General features: G+C 36.1%; 1 protein-coding gene across 3 annotated transcripts in view; it reads left to right on the top strand.

Annotated features, from left to right (window-relative positions):
• HPSE2 (heparanase 2 (inactive)) overlaps nucleotides 1-18,377 on the top strand; it is a 780,051-nt gene that overhangs the window by 509,228 nt on the left and 252,446 nt on the right. For all 3 annotated transcript variants that reach the window (XM_003825451.3, XM_003825450.3, XM_055093275.2), the window contains one exon: nucleotides 3,761-3,932. In XM_003825451.3, coding sequence (XP_003825499.1) covers nucleotides 3,761-3,932 — 172 coding nt within the window. The remainder of the gene's footprint in view (nucleotides 1-3,760; nucleotides 3,933-18,377) is intronic.

Here is an 18,377-nt window from a genome sequence, read left to right as displayed (position 1 = left end):
TGAAGTCCTTGCCCATGCCTATGTCCTGAATGGCATTGCCTAGGTTTTCTTCTAGGGTTTTGATGGTTTTAGGTCTAACATTTAAGTCTTTAATCCATCTTGAATTAATTTTTGTGTAAGGTGTAAGGAAGGGATTCAGTTTCAGCTTTCTACATAAGGCTAGCCAGTTTTCCCAGCACCATTTATTAAATAGGGAATCCTTTCCCCATTCCTTGTTTTTGTCAGGTTTGTCAAAGATCAGATGGTTGAAGATATGCAGCATTATTTCTGAGGGCTCTGTTCTGTTCCATTGGTCTATATCTCTGTTTTGGTACCAGTACCCTGCTGTTTTGGTTACTGTAGCCTAGTAGTATAGTTTGAAGTCAGGTAGCATGATGCCTCCAGCTTTGTTCTTTTGGCTTAGGATTGACTTGGCAATGTGGGCTCTTTTTTGGTTCCATATGAACTTTAAAGCAATTTTTTCCAATTCTGTGAAGAAAGTCATTGGTAGTTTGATGGGGATGGTATTGAATCTATAAATGACCTTGGGCAATATGGCCATTTTCACGATATTCATTCTTCCTACCCATGAGCATGGAATGTTCTTCCATTTGTTTGTATCCTCTTTTATTTCATTGAGCAGTGGTTTGTAGTTCTCCTTGAAGAGGTCCTTCACATCCCTTGTAAGTTGGATTCCTAGGTATTTTATTCTCTTTGAAGCAATTGTGAATGGGAGTTCACTCATGATTTGGCTCTCTGTCTGTTATTGGTGTATAAGAATGCTTGTGATTTTTGCACATTGATTTTGTGTCCTGAGGGTTTGCAATCCTAGTCTCAGATAAAACAGACTTTAAACCAACAAAGATCAAAAGAGACAAAGAAGGCCATTACATAATGGTAAAGGGATCAATTCAACAAGAAGAGCTAACTATCCTAAATATATATGCACCCAATACAGGAGCACCCAGATTCATAAAGCAAGTCCTTAGTGACCTACAAAGAGACTTAGACTCCCACACAATAATAATGGGAGACTTTAACAACCCACTGTCAACATTAGACAGATCAACGAAGACAGAAAGTTAACAAGGATATCCAGGAATTGAACTCAGCTCTGCACCAAGTGGACCTAATAGACATCTACAGAACTCTGCACCCCAAATCAACAGAATATACATTCTTTTCAGCACCACACCACACCTATTCCAAAATTGACCACATATTTGGAAGTAAAACACTCCTCAGCAAATGTAAAAGAACAGAAATTATAACAAACTGTCTCTCAGACCACAGTGCAATCAAACTAGAACTCAGGATTAAGAAACTCACTCAAAACCGCTCAACTACATGGAAACTGAACAACCTGCTCCTGAATGACTACTGGGTACATAACGAAATGAAGGCAGAAATAAAGATGTTCTTTGAACCCAACGAGAACAAAGACACAACATACCAGAATCTCTGGGACACATTCAAAGCAGTGTGTAGAGGGAAATTTATAGCACTAAATGCCCACAAGAGAAAGCAGGAAAGATCTAAAATTGACACCCTAACATCCCAATTAAAAGAACTAGAGAAGCAAGAGCAAACACATTCAAAAGCTAGCCAAAGGCAAGAAATAACTAAGATCAAAGCAGAACTGAAGGAAATAGAGACACAAAAAACCCTTCAAAAAATCAGTGAATCCAGGAGCTGGTTTTTTGAAAAGATCAACAAAATTGATAGACCGCTAGCAAGACTAATAAAGAAGAAAAGAGAGAAGAATCAAATAGACGCAATAAAAAATGACAAAGGGGATATCACCACCGATCCCACAGACATACAAACTATCATCAGAGAATACTATAAACACCTCTACGCAAATAAACTAGAAAATCTAGAAGTAATGGGTAAATTCCTCGACACATACACTCTGCCAAGACTAAACCAGGAAGAAGTTGAATCTCTGAACAGACCAATAACAGGCTCTGAAATTGAGGCAATACTTAAGAGCTTACCAATCAAAAAATGTCCAGGACCAGATGGATTCACAGCCAAATTCTACCAGCAGTACAAGGAGGAGCTGGTACCATTCCTTCTGAAACTATTCCAATCAATAGAAAAAGAGGGAATCCTCCGTAACTCATTTTATGAGGCCAGCATCATCCTGATACCAAAGCCTGGCAGAGACACGACAAAAAAAGAGAATTCTAGACCAATGTCCTTGATGAACATTGATGCAAAAATCCTCAATAAGATACTGGCAAACCGAATTCAGCAACACATCAAAAAGCTTATCCACCATGATCAAGTGGGCTTCATCCCTGGGATGCAACGCTGGTTCAACATACAAAAATCAGTAAATGTAATCCAGCGTATAAACAGAACCAAAGACAAAAACCACATGATTATCTCAATAGATGCAGAAAAGGCCTTTGACAAAATTCAACCACCTTCATGCTAAAAACTCTCAATAAATTAGGTATTGATGGGACATATCTCAAAATAATAAGAGCTATCTATGACAAACCCACAGCCAATATCATACTGAATGGGCAAAGACTGGAAGCATTCCCTTTGAAAACTGGCACAAGACAGGGATGCCCTCTCTCACCACTCCTATTCAACATAGTGTTAGAAGTTCTGGCCAGGGCAATCAGGCAGGAGAAGGAAGTAAAGGGCATTCAATTAGGAAAAGAGGAAGTCAAATTGTCCCTGTTTGCAGATGACATGATGTCTATCTAGAAAACCCCATCGTCTCAGCCCAAAATCTCCTATTATATTTCTTGCAAGTCTACAGGTTTATTTCTTGTACCTGCCAGTATCATAGTCTCAAGCCAGCTGAGATGTTGGCCTTTCCTGGGGTATGCACACCATTCCAAATCAAATTAGCCTCCTCCAGCTGTGGAGCTGCTCGTTTCAGGGAAATTTTCTCCCCTTTTAGAACTACCAAGGTAATGGAAGCTGAAAGAGGAGGCTTTGCTCAAAATTACTTCAATTAGCTACTTTGTTATTAATGAATATTAATATTTTTTCTGACTTTTTGGCAGTGAACATCTTTATGAAGATTTCACTTCTTACCATGTGTATTAGTTTTCTAGGCTTGCCATAACAAATTATCACAAATTTCGTGGCTTAAAACAACAAAAATTGCTTCTCTGATATTTTAGGAGGCCAAAAATCTGAAACCAGAGCATCAACAGTATTGGTTTCTTCTGGGAGTTTTGAGAGAGAATCTATTCCATGCCTCTTTCCTAGCTTCCGGTGGCTGCCAGCAATGCTTAGCCTAGCAACATCTCTCCAATCTTTGTTGTCACGTGGCATTCTTCTCTCTGTGTCTGTGTATCTGAACTTCCTTCTCCTTTCTCTTATAAAGACAGAAGTCATTGGATTTAGGACCCACTGTAATCTAGTATGACCTTATCATAACTAATTATATCTTCAGAGATCCTGTTTCCAAATGAGCTCACATTCTGAGATTCTGGTAGACATAAATTTTGGGGGACACTATTCAATCCAGTATACCATTCGTTATGAAGTAGCACCTGAAAATCTGTATGGTCTCCGGTGTTGATTAGGTTATCTTTTTGTGAAAATTAGTTTGAAAATGAATGGAACAGCAAGCTAACTTGACCTTTTTTTGTTTGGGTGGTTCTTTAAGTTAAAATAATTCACACCCACTTTTTTATTGTTTTTTTTTTTTTCATACTATTAAGAAAAAGGCAGAGAGATCTGTGGACAGGAAAGTGTTGGCAGAACCTTACACTTCTCATTCTGACTTACATGTCTGCTTTTAATCTAGAGCCAAATAACTATCGGACCATGCATGGCCGGGCAGTAAATGGCAGCCAGTTGGGAAAGGATTACATCCAGCTGAAAAGCCTGTTGCAGCCCATCCGGATTTATTCCAGAGCCAGCTTATATGGCCCTAATATTGGGCGGCCGAGGAAGAATGTCATCGCCCTCCTAGATGGGTAGGTCAGATTATTTAGCTTTTCTTATGACATTGTTCATTTAATGAATTAATGTATTTGCATTTCTCTTGGTTATTTATTTATTTATTTATTTTGGTCTAAGAAAAAAGGAGGGACTCTTTCCATAGTGGCTTCACCCACTCTAAGACAGAGATTCTCCATCTTTCTCATCTTTCTAGGCCTTCCATAGTCAACAGGGGGTGGTGGGATGGGGAAGGTATATCACAATCTCTAGGATGGGTTGGAAAGGAAACATTGTTTGAGAAACCACAATTAATATTATGCATCTTATAGCATCATTTTATATTTTTTAAAACAAAAAAAAATTACTCTATACCAGTGTCCTCTTGTAGAAAGTGAAGCTTTACAAAATCTTGGCCAGCAAAGCTGGGTTAAAAAGTTGCAAAACACTACAAATACTGGTAGATTAAAGGTCTTAATAGGCCTATTAGCAGATATTCTAGAGAATTGCTACCACTTTTCCTATTTAGTTTTGACTGAATCAGACAATCATTTTTTAAAATCACGCAAGGCAAGGAAAGATACTGATCAGGAATTTTTCTTTTATGTGTCAGAAAAAAAAAATAGAGATTTATCTCTCTTAATGTGTATGTACTAAATATACAGTGAAATATAACTAGAAACACATAAACATCCCCAGCAACTTGAACTAACAATAACAAAAATGTCAGCACTCTAAATTACCAGCTCTGTATTCCTTTCTAATCCTCCTGGTTATACAGATATAATTTTACATAGTTGTGATCATTGTATATGCATCATTTTGAGTGCTGCATTTTTTACTCATTGCTTCACATGACCCTTTCCTTATTTCTACATAGTTCTCATATTGTCATTCTTAATAGCAATAAAATATACCATTGCATTAGTGCACCAAAATCTGCCTAAGCATTCCCTCACTGTTGGGCATTGGACTGTTTCCAAATTTTGCTTGTAATATATAGCACAGCTATAAACATTTTTATAAAAATCGGTTATTTATTTCTTTTGAATTATATCCTTGGGCTATATTCCAAAAAGTAGGGTTTCTTGGTCAAAGTATATGATAATTTTTATGGCTTTTATATTTGTTGCCAAATTTTTTTCAGAACAATTTCATCAGGTTTCAGGGCAGCAATATATTAGTATATCTTTTTCCTCAATATCTATAGCAATAAATGTTGTCAATTTTATTAATTTACCCTATTTTAATTAATGCAAGATCATGTTGCATGGTTGTTTTAACTTGAATTCTGTTAACTATGAAAAGAACTCAGCATTTTCAAATCCTTATGTTTCCTCTTATCCCCCAAATTTGGTTAGTAACACAACCAAATTCTTATGTTTCCTCTTATCCCCCAAATTTGGTTAGTAACGCAATAACCATTTTGCCTGAGACCCAGACATGGAAGCCGTTTTAGATCAGTCTTTTCCTTTGTTCACACACTCAATTCGTTATTAAGTACTGTAATTTCTGATTTCTTATTATCCCTCATATCCCATTTTCTTTTCATTTTTATTTTAAACCTTATTTTATTTTCAACCTTACTGTTTTTAATCCTAAGTGATTTCTTGGTATCTAGCTAGCCTCAAACTCTAATAATCTTTCCATATAGATTCCTGAGTAGTTATTTTTTATTGTTGTTTTTTAAACACAGAGTCTCACTCTGTCAGCCAGGCTGGAGTGCAGTGGCATGATCTCGGCTCACTGCAACCTCCATCTCCTGGGTTCAAGCAATTCTCCTGCCTCAACCTCCCGAGTAGCTGGGATTACAGGTGTGTGCCACCATGCCTGGCTAATTTTTGTATTTTCAGTAGAGATGGGGTTTCGCCATGTTGGTCAGGCTGGTGTTGAGCTCCTGACCTCAGGTAATCCACCTGTCTCGGCCTCCCAAAGTGCTAGGATTACAGAATAGTTTTTTTTCTTCTTCTTCTTTTTTTTTTTTTTTTAATGCAACATCTGGTCAAGTCACTTCTGCTTGAAATCCAAACCCTTTCAGATGCACTCATGACGTTTAGGGTCTGCGCCTGCCTAAATTTGCAGCTAATAAGCAGTGATACCCCCTTGCCCTCTAATTACATCTAACTACATCAAAGTACAGTAAATTTTTAATGTAAATTTTGGAAGATACCCTACTCTTTTATACCTTTACATCTTTTTATTTTGTTTCATTTTGTTAAGAATACCAGCCTCTCCTCTTGTTTTTCTCCTTTCTCTAGATCTTCTCTGACATGTTGAGGCAGGGTTTCTTAGGGCCTCCTCTGTCCTTGCATGGCACTGTATTTTTCTGCTATAGCACTTATCAAATTGATGATAACATTTGTTTATATATCTGCCAGCCATGATAAACCACAGAGTAGGGTCAGGACCCCATTTGTTTTATTCATTCTATATCTTCAGAATCTAGGAACATAGTAAGTGTGTTATAAATGCTTGTTGAATGAGTAGTATCTGTCTTATTCAACAACTGATTTTAAGGTCATCTAACGTAAAAACAGTATGCATAATTGTAATTATGAAGCATTGAAAAGCATTGTATAAATAATGATTTGAATGGCTTATGTTGATTTTATACATCATGACTAACTTCAGTTTTATGAAACTATACCAATGTCTAAGTTTTTAAAAAATTTTATTGATACATAAAAATCGTACGTATTTGTTGTACATATTTATGACAATTTTTAAATTATTTCTTTGTGTTGGGAACATTCCAAATCTCTTCTAGCTATTTGGAATATACAATAAGCCACTGTTAACTATTGTCACACTACTGTGCTATTGAACACTAGAACTTATTCCTTCTATCTAACTGTGTTTTTGTACCCATTAACCAACTTCTCTTCATCCTCCCTCTCTCCTTCCCTTCCTAGCCTCTGGTTACCACCAATTCTCTACCTCCGTGAGGTCCACTTTTTCATTTGCTCCTACATGTGCATGAGAACATACAATATTTGTCTTTTTGTGCCTGGCTTGTTTCACTTAATATAATGTCTTCCAGTTCCATCCGTGTTGCTGAAAATGACAGAATTGCACTCTTTTTATGGCTGAATAGTATTCCATGTGTATACATACTACATTTTCTTTATCCATTCATCCTTTAATGGACACAGGTTGATTCCATATCTTGACTATTGTGAATATTGCTGAAATAAACATTGAGGTGTGCATAATCTTTTTGATACACTGACTTCCTCTATTTTGGATACATACCCATAGGTGGGATTGCTGAGTAAGCTTTTTTATTGAGGTAGTTACAGAACTAAACAGGACTGTCTTTCCAGTTAGGATATGAACTCTATGAAGACAGAGATAGAATCTTCATGTTCGTATTTAGTATCTTCAGGGATCAGCCTGTGGCCTGGAAAATGGGAATTACTTAATAAAGTGCCTATTTTATTGTTTTCATTTCCTTATTTGGGAACTGGCTATTCTTAATCATCAGTTTTATCTAAAGGCATGAGAATTACTATTTAGAGTTATATCAGTTTCTTGTTTTTCTTTTGTAAACTTTTATGCATCATCTATGTAATGACAATTTTATCTTAATCTAGTGCTTTTCTTGTGTGTGTCCTAAAACATGTTTTTATTGTTTTAGAATATTCTTTTCATTATGGTTTTTCTTGTCTCATATTGTTCAACAAGCTCTGCCTACAAAATAGAAATCCTAGTCAAAAGGAGATTTATCTAAAAAAATTATATATCCAATAACAGCGAAAAACCTATACCTCTACCTTGACAAATCTACTTAGTCCCTAATTTTTAAAAATGAGTACAGGCAAACCTCATATTTATTGCGCTTCACATATATTGAATTTTTTATAAATTGAAGGTTTGTAGTACCTCACTTCATGTGTCTGTGTCACATTTTGGTAATTCTTGCAACATTTCACGCTTTTTCATTATTATTATATCTATTATGGTGATCTGTAATCAACGATCTTTGATGCTGCTATTGTAATTATTTTGGAGCGCCATGAACTATAAGATGGCAAACTTAATCAACAAATGTGTGTTCTGTCTGCTCCACCCACCAGCCATTCTCCCATCTCTCTCCCTGTTCTCAGGCTCTTCTATTCCCTGAGACGCAACAATATTAAAATTACACCAATAAATAACACTACAATGGCCTCTGAGTGCTCAAGTGAAAGACTTACATGTCTCTCACTTTAAGGCAGAAGCTCAATACGATTAAGCTTAATGAGGAAGGCATGTTGAAAGCCATGACAGGCTGAATGCTAGGCTTCTTGTGCCAAACAGTTAGCCAAGGTGTGAATGTAAAGGTAAAGTTCTTGAAGGAAATTAAAAGTGCTACTTTAGTGAATACAAGAATGATAAGAAAGTGAAACAGCCTTATTGCTGCTATGGAGAAGGTTGTAGTGATCTAGATAGAAGATCAAGCCAGCCACAATATTCCCTAAGCCAAATCCTAATCCAGGACAAGACCCTAACTCTCTTCAATTCTATAAAGGCTGAGAGAGGTGAGGAAGCTACAGAAGGAAAGTTGGAAGCTAGCAGAGGTTTGTTTATGAAGTTTAAGGAAATAAACTATATCCATAACATAAAAAGTACAAGGGGAAGCAGCCAGTGCTGTACAGAAGATGCAACTTAGATAATTAATGAAAGTGACTAAACAACCGATTTTCAATATGGATGAGACATCCTTCTCTTGGAAATCTGAAACTCTGAAAATCGTAGGGTCTCTATGAATTATGTTAAATCTGCTCCACCTGTACTCTATAAATGGAACAATACAGCCTGGATAACAGCATATCTGTTTACAGCATGGTTTACTGAATAGTTTACACCCACTACTGAGACCTACTGCTCAGGAAAAAAAGATTCCTTTCAAAATATTACTGCTCATTGACAATGTGCCTGGTCACCCAAGAGCTCTGATGGAAATGTACAAAAGAAATTAATTTTTTAAGCCTGCTAACTCACCCTCCATTCTGCAGCCTAGAGATCAAGGAGTAATGTTGACTTTCAAGTCTTATTATTTAAGAAATACATTATTTGAGAAGTACATTTTATAAGGCCATAGCTGCCATAGATAGTGATTCTTTCTCTGATGGATCTGGGCAAGGTTAACTGAAAACCTTCTGGAAAAGACTCACCATTCCAGATGCCATTATGAACATTTGTGATTCATGGGAAAAGGTTGAAATAGCATTTTTAAAAAATTTATTTATTTATTTATTTATTTTTTATTATTATACTTTAAGTTTTAGGGTACCTGTGCACATTGTGCAGGTTAGTTACATACGTATACATGTGCCATGCTGGTGTGCTGCACCTAATGCTAGATGAAATAGCATTATTAACGGGAGTTTGGAAGAAGTGGACTCTAGCCCTTGTGGATGACTTTGAGGGATTCAAGACTTCAGTGGAGTAAGTAACTGCAGATGTAGTGGGCATAGCAAGAAGACTGGAATTAGAAGTGTAGCCTGAAAATGTGACTCGATTGTTGCAATCTCATGATAGAATGTGAATGGATGATGAGTTGCTTATAAATGAGCAAATAAAAAGGTTTCTTGAGATGGAATCTACTCCTGATGAAGATTCTCTGAACAGTGTTGAGATGATACAAAAGGATTTAGAATATTACATAAACTTAGTTGATAAAACAGTGGCAGAGTTTGACAGGATTGACTCCAATTTTGAAAGAGTTTCTACTGTGGGTATAATGCCATCAAACAGCATTGAATGCTACAGAGAAGTCTTCCATGAAAGGAAGAATCACTTAATGTGGCAAACATCCCTGTTGTTTTATTTTAAGAAATTGCCACAGCCATCCCAGCCTTCTAGTAATCACCACCTTGATCAGTCAGCACCATCCATATCAAGGCAAGACCCTCTATCAGCAAAAAGATTATGACTCACTGAAGGCTCAGATGATCGTTAGCATTTTTAGCAATAAAGTATTTTGAATTAAGGTATATACATTGTTCTTTTAGACATAATGCTGTTGCATACTTAATAGACTATGGTATAGTGTAAACATAACTCTTATATGTACTGAGAAACCAAATAATTTGTGTGACTCTCTTTATTGTGATATTCACTTTATTGCAGTGGTCTGGAACTGAACCTGCAATACCTCTGTGGTATGCCTGTAGAGAGCCAAAGATCACAAGACACAAAAAAGAAATCAGTAGCATGAAAGATAAAAACCAAGATAAATTAATTAAACAATTGACCCAAGAAGAATTATAATTCAAGATCCAGTGCTTTAAAAATAAAAATCTGTAATTGGTATCCTTATAATGACATAGAAATATATGATATTTATGGAGTAAAAGCAATTTCCATGAAAAAGCTATGAATCAGTACAAAAAGATCATTTTGAAAGTAAATATATTCTTGCTGAAATTTTCTAATAAAGTTTAAGGAGTGATTTCTTAGATACAACACTAAAGGCAAATGTGATAAAATATATCAATGATAAATTGGACTTTACCAAAACTAAGAACTTTTGTGTGTCGAATGACACCATCAAGAATGTGAACAGATAACATGCAGAATAGGAGAAAATATTTGCAAGTCATATATCTGATAAGAGAATGGTATCCAGAATATATTTAAAGAATTCTTACAACTCAACAATGAAAAGACAAATTACCTAACTAAAATATGGACAGAAAGGATATGAGTGGACATATTTACCAAGTTATACAAATGGCCAATAAGCACGTGAATAGATACTTAACATTGTTAGTTGTTAGGGAAATGCTAATCAAAACCACAGCGAGATACCACCTGACATCCACTAAAATAGCTATAATCAAAAAGATTATATACAATAACAAATATTGGAGAGGATGTAGAAAAATTGGAACCCATATACAATGCTAATGGGAATATAATATGGTTCAGCTGCTTTGGAAAACAGTCTGGCAATTACTTAAAATGTTAAATGTAGTTAACATAAGGCTAAGCACTTCCTAAGAGAAATAAAAAAATATATCCGCACAAAAACTTGTACACAAATATTCATAGCAGCAGTATTCATAATAGCTAAAAAATAGAAACAATCCAAAGGTTCATCACTTGATTAATAGGGAAAATGTGGTATATCCATACAATTAAATATTATTAGACAATGAAAAGAAATGAAGCACCAATACATGTTATAACATGGATAAACCTTAAAAATATTATGGTCACTGAAGGAAGCCAGTCACAAAAGGCCATACATTGTATGGTTCCTTTTATATTAAATGTCACAAATCAATAGAAACAAAACATAGTTTAGTAGTTGCTTAGGGCTGGTGAAGATTGTGGGGAAATGAAGAGTGTCTGTAATGGATACAGGGTTTCTTTTTGGAATGATGAAATATTCTAGAATTAGATTGTTAATGGTTGCACAACACTTACAATATAATAAAAACTACTGAATTGAACACTTCTCTGAGTGAATTGTATGATATGTAAATTATATTTCCAAAAAGCGTTTAAGAGTCTAATAAAATATTTAGAAGATAAAAGATAAAGCTCCTATACACCAAGCTTTATACAGAGACAGAGAAATATTATTGATATAGAGAATCAATTAAGGATATCCAACAGCTGGCTTATAGGACAGCCAGATCCCGAAACAAGAAAGAGAACTATAGTTACAGAAAGAATGAAAACTTTGCCAACCTTGGCAATATAAAAGTAAAGGGACAGTTGATAGAAATAGAAGGTAGAAATGGAGAGAAGAAATACCATATGTGAGGGGTGATATCCTTACATAATATATGATGATTCAGAAAATATTGTCTAAACTATTAGAATAATAAATGGAGAGGTAAAGGAGAAGGGACCCAGTAAACCAAGCACATGGAATTTGCTTGACTCTTGGTTAGAATGACTTATGGCAGCACTTTCTTAAGTATGCTCTGGAGAATATCACTTCTACAGGATATTAACATTATGTGGAGGAAAAAAAAATAAAACGTTCCATGGTCAAGTAAGCTTGAGAAATGCTGGGATCCACACATTTACTGAAACACTTACCTGTGCTTTTAATATATTAGTTTACATTCGGAATCTCCAAGAAGGGGATTTAGCATGCAGAATTTTCTGAATTTTTTTGACCACAGCATCTTACTTTCAGAGACCATCTTGAGGGATTAATGTTCCACTAACATGTTTGGATCACATTGACTTCGAATATGCACTCTGGTTTCGGTGGGTGATGGCAGTAAAGGAAACGTTAAAAAAAAGAATTACAATTTGGAGGATTCAGAGAACCTGGATTGCCTCAGTACCCTCATTACTACTCTGCTTGCGTGCATCTTGTTCCCCTCCTATCTGTTCACTCAGTTGCCAGAAGAATCATTTACAAACCTAGTTCATATGATGTCAGTCACTTGCTAAAGATGCTTTAATGACTTTTCATTTCTCTTAGAATAAAATGTAATGTCTTGACCATGGCCTGCAGGGCTTTACAATGAATGAGCTGACCTCTATCCAGATCTTCATTTTTATCTTCTACCACATTCTCTTTTTCTTACCTCACTCAGTCCTCATGGGCCTGGTTATGTGCTAAGCTAGTACCATGCTAGAGCAGTCTCCTCCCCACATGGCTGGTTTCTTCTCATCCATCAGAGTGCTTTCTTGAGTCATCTAGCAAAGTAATTCTCTATCTAAACTAACAGGCTATAGATAGTTATACTTTCTAACTATATATTTATTGTTTGTTTGCTTGTCCTTTATAGATTATAAATTCCATAAGAGCAAGAAGTATGTTGTATTTACTATTGTATATGCAGTGCTAGCAACAAGCCTGGTACATTATAGGTACTCCAGTTTGTTGAATGAGTGAAGAATGAAGAATGGAAGTTAATCCAACATTCTACAGAATTGCTAGTGGAATATTCTAACCTGAACCTGTGTTAGAATAGAAAGCTAGACAGTTTTCTGCTCCTATCGTGGCTCAGAGAGCTATGGGAAGCATTTAAAGTTGAGCAAAGGAGTTAGAAGCAGGACAAAACTAGGAAGCAAATAATGGTCTTTGCCATCATGGCAGACCACATGATATATGCTATATGTTCAATAAAGCACAAATAGAAAAATTGCCATTTTATATCCAGATTTCTGTCTTTAGTTGTGTCTAATCACCAACACTTCTACTAAGTGCCTAATCCTGATTTATTGATTCCATCTTTTCCTCAAAGCATGGGTAGGTATGAAAGCTGTATAAGAGGATGAGGATGGAAATTTTACTGTATTCCTATACACAGACTTCCGTTGTGACTTTTATGGGCCCAAGGCACTTTTGACTTCATGAGTCCCTTCCTTAAAGACATATTAAAAATTATATTTACACTCCATTGGTATAAAGACATATAACAATTTTTTTCAAACTTAAACTTGTTTTTTTTCTTCTAATTTTAACAACAACAAAAAAAATACTGTCATTATAATGGAGGATGTTTCTCTCTGTCTCTAATACCAGAGAAGTCAGTCTGTCGAACATTGGAGATGGAGGCTGGAGTACTGAAACATAGACTTCGATTTGACACTTTACTAGTCAGATGGTCTTGAGAAATATTCTTCCTCACTTTCTTATTTTCCAGTTTTTCCTCTGTTCCCTCTTCTTTCCCTCACAACCCTGCTTTCCCCTCCAAGAATGCTCTCCCCTTATAGGTGCTGCTAAGATCAGAATTTGTCAGAAGTATAGTCCATGGTCCTCCTGCATTAGAAGCACCTAGAGGGATTGCTAAGCATGCAGCATGATTCTTAGGCTCCAGCTCAGACCTCCTGAAGCAATGTGTGGGGATGTGAGCCAGATATTGGCATTTTGAATAAAGACCTCAAATAATTCTTTACACACTAATGTATGAGAACCACTACCCTGTAATATAGGCAAAGCAAGTTTTATTATCTTTATTTTACAGATCAAAGAATGTAGGTGCACAAATATTAAATGATTTACAAAGCTCAAAAACCAGAACCAAGAAGAGGAAACTGACATTTATTGAGTGCCAACAGTGTACCAGACACTACCTTTGTTTCTCGTTTTCTTGTTAATTCTCACAACACTTTTGGGAAATAGGTTCTGTTCTTTCCATATGACATGGATCAAGGAAGTTAAACAACTTACCCAAGGTCACATGGCTAATGAACTGTGGAGCCAGGTCACAAATCAGATAAGTGTCTGACTCTGGGGCCCATGCTCTTGCTATTCAGTGATGCTATTTTTCTGAATCTTCATATTTCAATTAAGCTAAATAGTCTAGCATACAAAATAAAATACAGTTCTTCTCAACCTCAGTTCCTCAATGTTCACACTTACAGTCAGGTTTATAGCAGGGCTTAAGCTCCAAAAGAAAAAGTTTGCTTTTTCATGTGAAATAAATAACAAAATCCTGATGCATTTTTCCTCCTTCTCACCAGGCCCTACAGCCAGGTCAAATCATTTCAGGTTATTAGAGCCTTCTTTGCTTGAATCCAAGTCTTTACAACTTCCTCAGCAGCATTTTGGACTGTCAAGGGGTGTGTATCATGATCTTCTAACCAGCACCTTCCAGCTCCAGCCAGAGCCTTCCAGATCTCTTTCATCATCTTTTCTCATCATCCCCCATTTCCCTGTCTTTTTCTTCTTTCCAATCAAGCAAATCTATTTGGTCCTCCTATATGTGTTATTCTCTCACATCTGCCTCTATCTTGTTCCAGACATTGTCCTATAGCCTCCCATCTCTCAACCCTTCACTGGCAGCAAATAGGCTTCATCTTGGGTGCCAGTTTTAGTAAACAGGGCCTGGCACTCTATCTTGAGAAAAAATCTTAGGCCAATTCTGAGATAAATGAGGGAGTATTGAGCTCTCTTACTATAGGCTCAGCAAAAAGGAACAACACCACATGTAGTACAAATTTGCCAACTCTGCATGGTTATAACAAGGGCTTTAGAATCAGAATTGGGTTTGAATCCCAGCTCTGCAATTAACTGCCTGTGTGATCTTGAGCACAGTTTCTTATCTAGAAAATGAGATTAATAATACCAACCTTATAGAGTTGTAAAATAGATAATCTGCTTACCAAATGCCTGTCAGTCGGCAAATGGTAATTAACTTATTTTTTCCTTTCTTCATTCAGGATTCTCCTTAAATTAAACTGCAAGGAAGTAACTTTTATCAACAAGATGGATTGGTCGAAGAGTCTCACCCATCTTAATTCCTGTATATTTAAGCCTCTATAAACCTATCAAACTAAGGAAAACATAAGCTCCAAGGGAAGCCTAAATAGAGATCTGCACTAGCCATTAAAGTCGACAAACATATAACTATATACTTTTTATTGGTCCACTGCCAATGTGATATTATTAATATACATAAATAGGGATGGGGAGAGGAGAGGCAAGGAGTGAGTAAAGGAGAAAGAAATGGAGGACTGAAGGTGAGGGAGAGAAGGAGAAAGGGAGAAAGAGAGAGAGAGGTCAATATTTCATTTCTTCTATGTAGCACCCAGTCTAGCTCGACATATAATTAACCATGAAAAAGTAAGTGGCTTTGGACCAAATGAAAGATGCCCCAAAATGTTGTTTATCTAGAGTTCAGCCTGGTTTACTATAACTCAGGATGAATTATTTTCTCACAAGCTTTCCCTAGGCTTTTGTGTAGAATGGCTGTCACATCTTATTTGTGTTAGTTAACATAACCAAAGATTCTCTTTGTGGACAGGAAAGATCAGGCTGCTATGCTCTTATTAAAGTATGTACTCAGTTGGATATCCAGTTCCTGGTGAAGGATTTATCCCCTTTCCTGGGAGCAAAATTCAGAAATCAGATTTTAGGGTTGCAATCTGTGATCCAGAAGTAGAAATCAAACCCCAAAGACCATGAGTAAAGATGGGCCTTATTATAATAGAGAGCTGTGATATGCCCTGGGAGAGAAGGCTCAACAATATTTCAGATACATCATATGTGCAGGTGGATAACAAAGGAAAGAAATTCTCCCAGATTTGGAGTCCCCTGTTGGGTGGGGGTAGGAACTCTCATAATGAAAGGACATATTTTGTTATTTTCTATAGTAGCAGAATGGCCCTGATGGGAAGGCCCCCAAATACCGAAATGTCTGCCTGGCACTGGCCAATTTCATTAGATACAGGCCCTGTCCTCTTCCCTCTCTTACACTTTTCTGTGTGACTGAAGATCAGCATGAGGGCAAAGACCCCTTGTCCTCTGAGATCATAGTCCAGATTTCTGTCACCATAATTCAGCTATGGAAACATCCAACCTTGGAAAACCAAGATATTCCACTCTTGTCAGTATTCACAGCCTGAGTCATCATTAACTTGTACCTTCATAGACCTAAATCTAGGGGTTAGAATGGAAGTGAATGGTAGAAAGTCCTTGGATAATACCAGACCCTAAACAGAATTTCACTCTCCCAGTGGAATTTCACTCCTGACAGCACTATTCCGTGTGCATGTTATTCCACCTCTAATATTACTGTTGCTGAGCATTTTGCAGCTGTGTTGAAGTTGTTCATTTATGTGGTTTGGGCCAGTTTCTGAGAAACAGGCAGAACTAGAGAGCAGAACAATCTATCAATGTTAGATTTGAACAAAGAAAATAATGATCTTTTTGGAATTGTCCTCCACAGTGTCAATACAGATATAAAAATGGAGTATAGGAATGGTATAGATTTCTGCATATAAGATATAGAAAGCCTAACGTTCAGGGAAGTTTCATGGGGGCAGGGAGAATACTCCAAACTCATTGACTGTAATAGCTGTTCTTTGGAATTGTATCTAATTATTTTTCTTCATGAGTTATTTCTGTGGTTGACTTTCCTTTTCTAGTTTTTTAAAAATATAAATATTATTCGAAGACTTCTGGAAACAGAATAGTTGTCCTATTTTAGATGAGGTCTTTCTAAAAAGAGAAGGATGTGTTTGGTCATCTTGCTAGAATTTGGAAATGCATATTTTGTTTGACATTGTTTGCAAATTTGATTTTTTCCTCCTCAAACTAAGTGTAGAAATGCTTCCATATGGTTGAAGTTGATCTCATCATTTTGTTAGGAAGGAAAAAGGAAAAAATGTAGCTTACAGCAATTTTTACATGAGCACATACTTAATAATGGTGTTTCCTCAAAGTCAGGTAAAACAACTTTTCTACTGCTTCAATATACCACTAAGGTTAAAAAATAATATAATTTGTCTAAAAATATTAAATTGGGATTGAATTTTTTTTTTTTTGAGACGTAGTCTCACTCTGTCGCCCAGGCTGGAGTGCAGTGGTGTGATCTCGGCTCACTGCAAGCTCTGCCTCCTGGGTTCAGGCCATTCTTCTGCCTCAGCCTCTCAAGTAGCTGGGACTACGGGCACCCGCCACCACGCCCAGCTAATTTTTTGTATTTTTAGTAGAGACAGGGTTTCACATTGTTAGTGAGGATAGTCTTGATCTACTGACCTCGTGATCCGCCCACCTCAGCCTCCCAAAGTACTGGGATTACAGGCGTGAGCCACCGCGCCCGGCCTGAAATTTTTTAAATATAATGAAACTAAACTACATTTTAATATTTTGATTTCTTATACAGAATATTAGGTGAGGATCTGACTTTAATTTTTTTCCCAAGTAGACAACAAATCACATAGCACATTTCAAAATGCTTCAGTTTTTCACATACTGAATTCCTTTTTATGTAATAAATTCTTATATAGTTTTTTAAATTTTATTCCATAGATCTCCTTACTAAATCTTGAATGTTTTAATCATTACAAATTTCATGATAATATATGGTAGATACAATAAATGCCCCTTCATTATTCCAATTTTTCAAAATTTTCTTGGCTTCTTCCAGATGAATGTTAGAATGGTTTTGTAAAGCTTGAAAAATATCTGCTGGGACTTTTTATTCGAATTTCATTAAGCCTATAAATTGGTTTAAGAAGAATAATTGATTTTCCTCTGTAGGATCATGGCAGCTCTTTTCCTATATCTGATTTTAAAATATTTTTCTGTAAACTATATACTATTCTACTTATGGGCTCAGGATATTTCCTATTTAATTATAGATATTATGGATTTTCTTTGAGATGTAGGGTGCAGATGTGGAGAGAATACAATAACAGTACTTTAAATATCACTAACATTTAAATAATAGTTTTCTCATTTTTTATATAATGTTCCTTTAGTTAATAGAACATTATATGAGGACTTAATTCTCACATATAGCAGAGAAAACTATTTAGTGCATATGAGGATCTCCTGATTATAGTGTCATGAAGGACCAGTTTCCAATTTTCAACATGCCAAATTAGAAATGTTCTGAATTGCCTGTCCAGAGACTTTTAGCCAAGTAGGGCATTAATGATTTATTTGGTCTTAATTTTCTTATGAATATAGGGCTGTTAATATCAATGACTAGTACTTCAAGTTATTTGAGGCATATTCAGAAGGACTGGAATATATTTACCAGCAGTGGCATTGAAAGTCCTCTCCTGGGTCT

Source organism: Pan paniscus, chromosome 8 (assembly GCF_029289425.2).
Source record: "Pan paniscus chromosome 8, NHGRI_mPanPan1-v2.0_pri, whole genome shotgun sequence".
Classification (NCBI taxonomy): domain Eukaryota; kingdom Metazoa; phylum Chordata; class Mammalia; order Primates; family Hominidae; genus Pan; species Pan paniscus.
The sequence above is the reverse complement of the archived record's forward strand: the minus strand, read 5'-3'. Positions and strand labels throughout refer to the sequence as shown.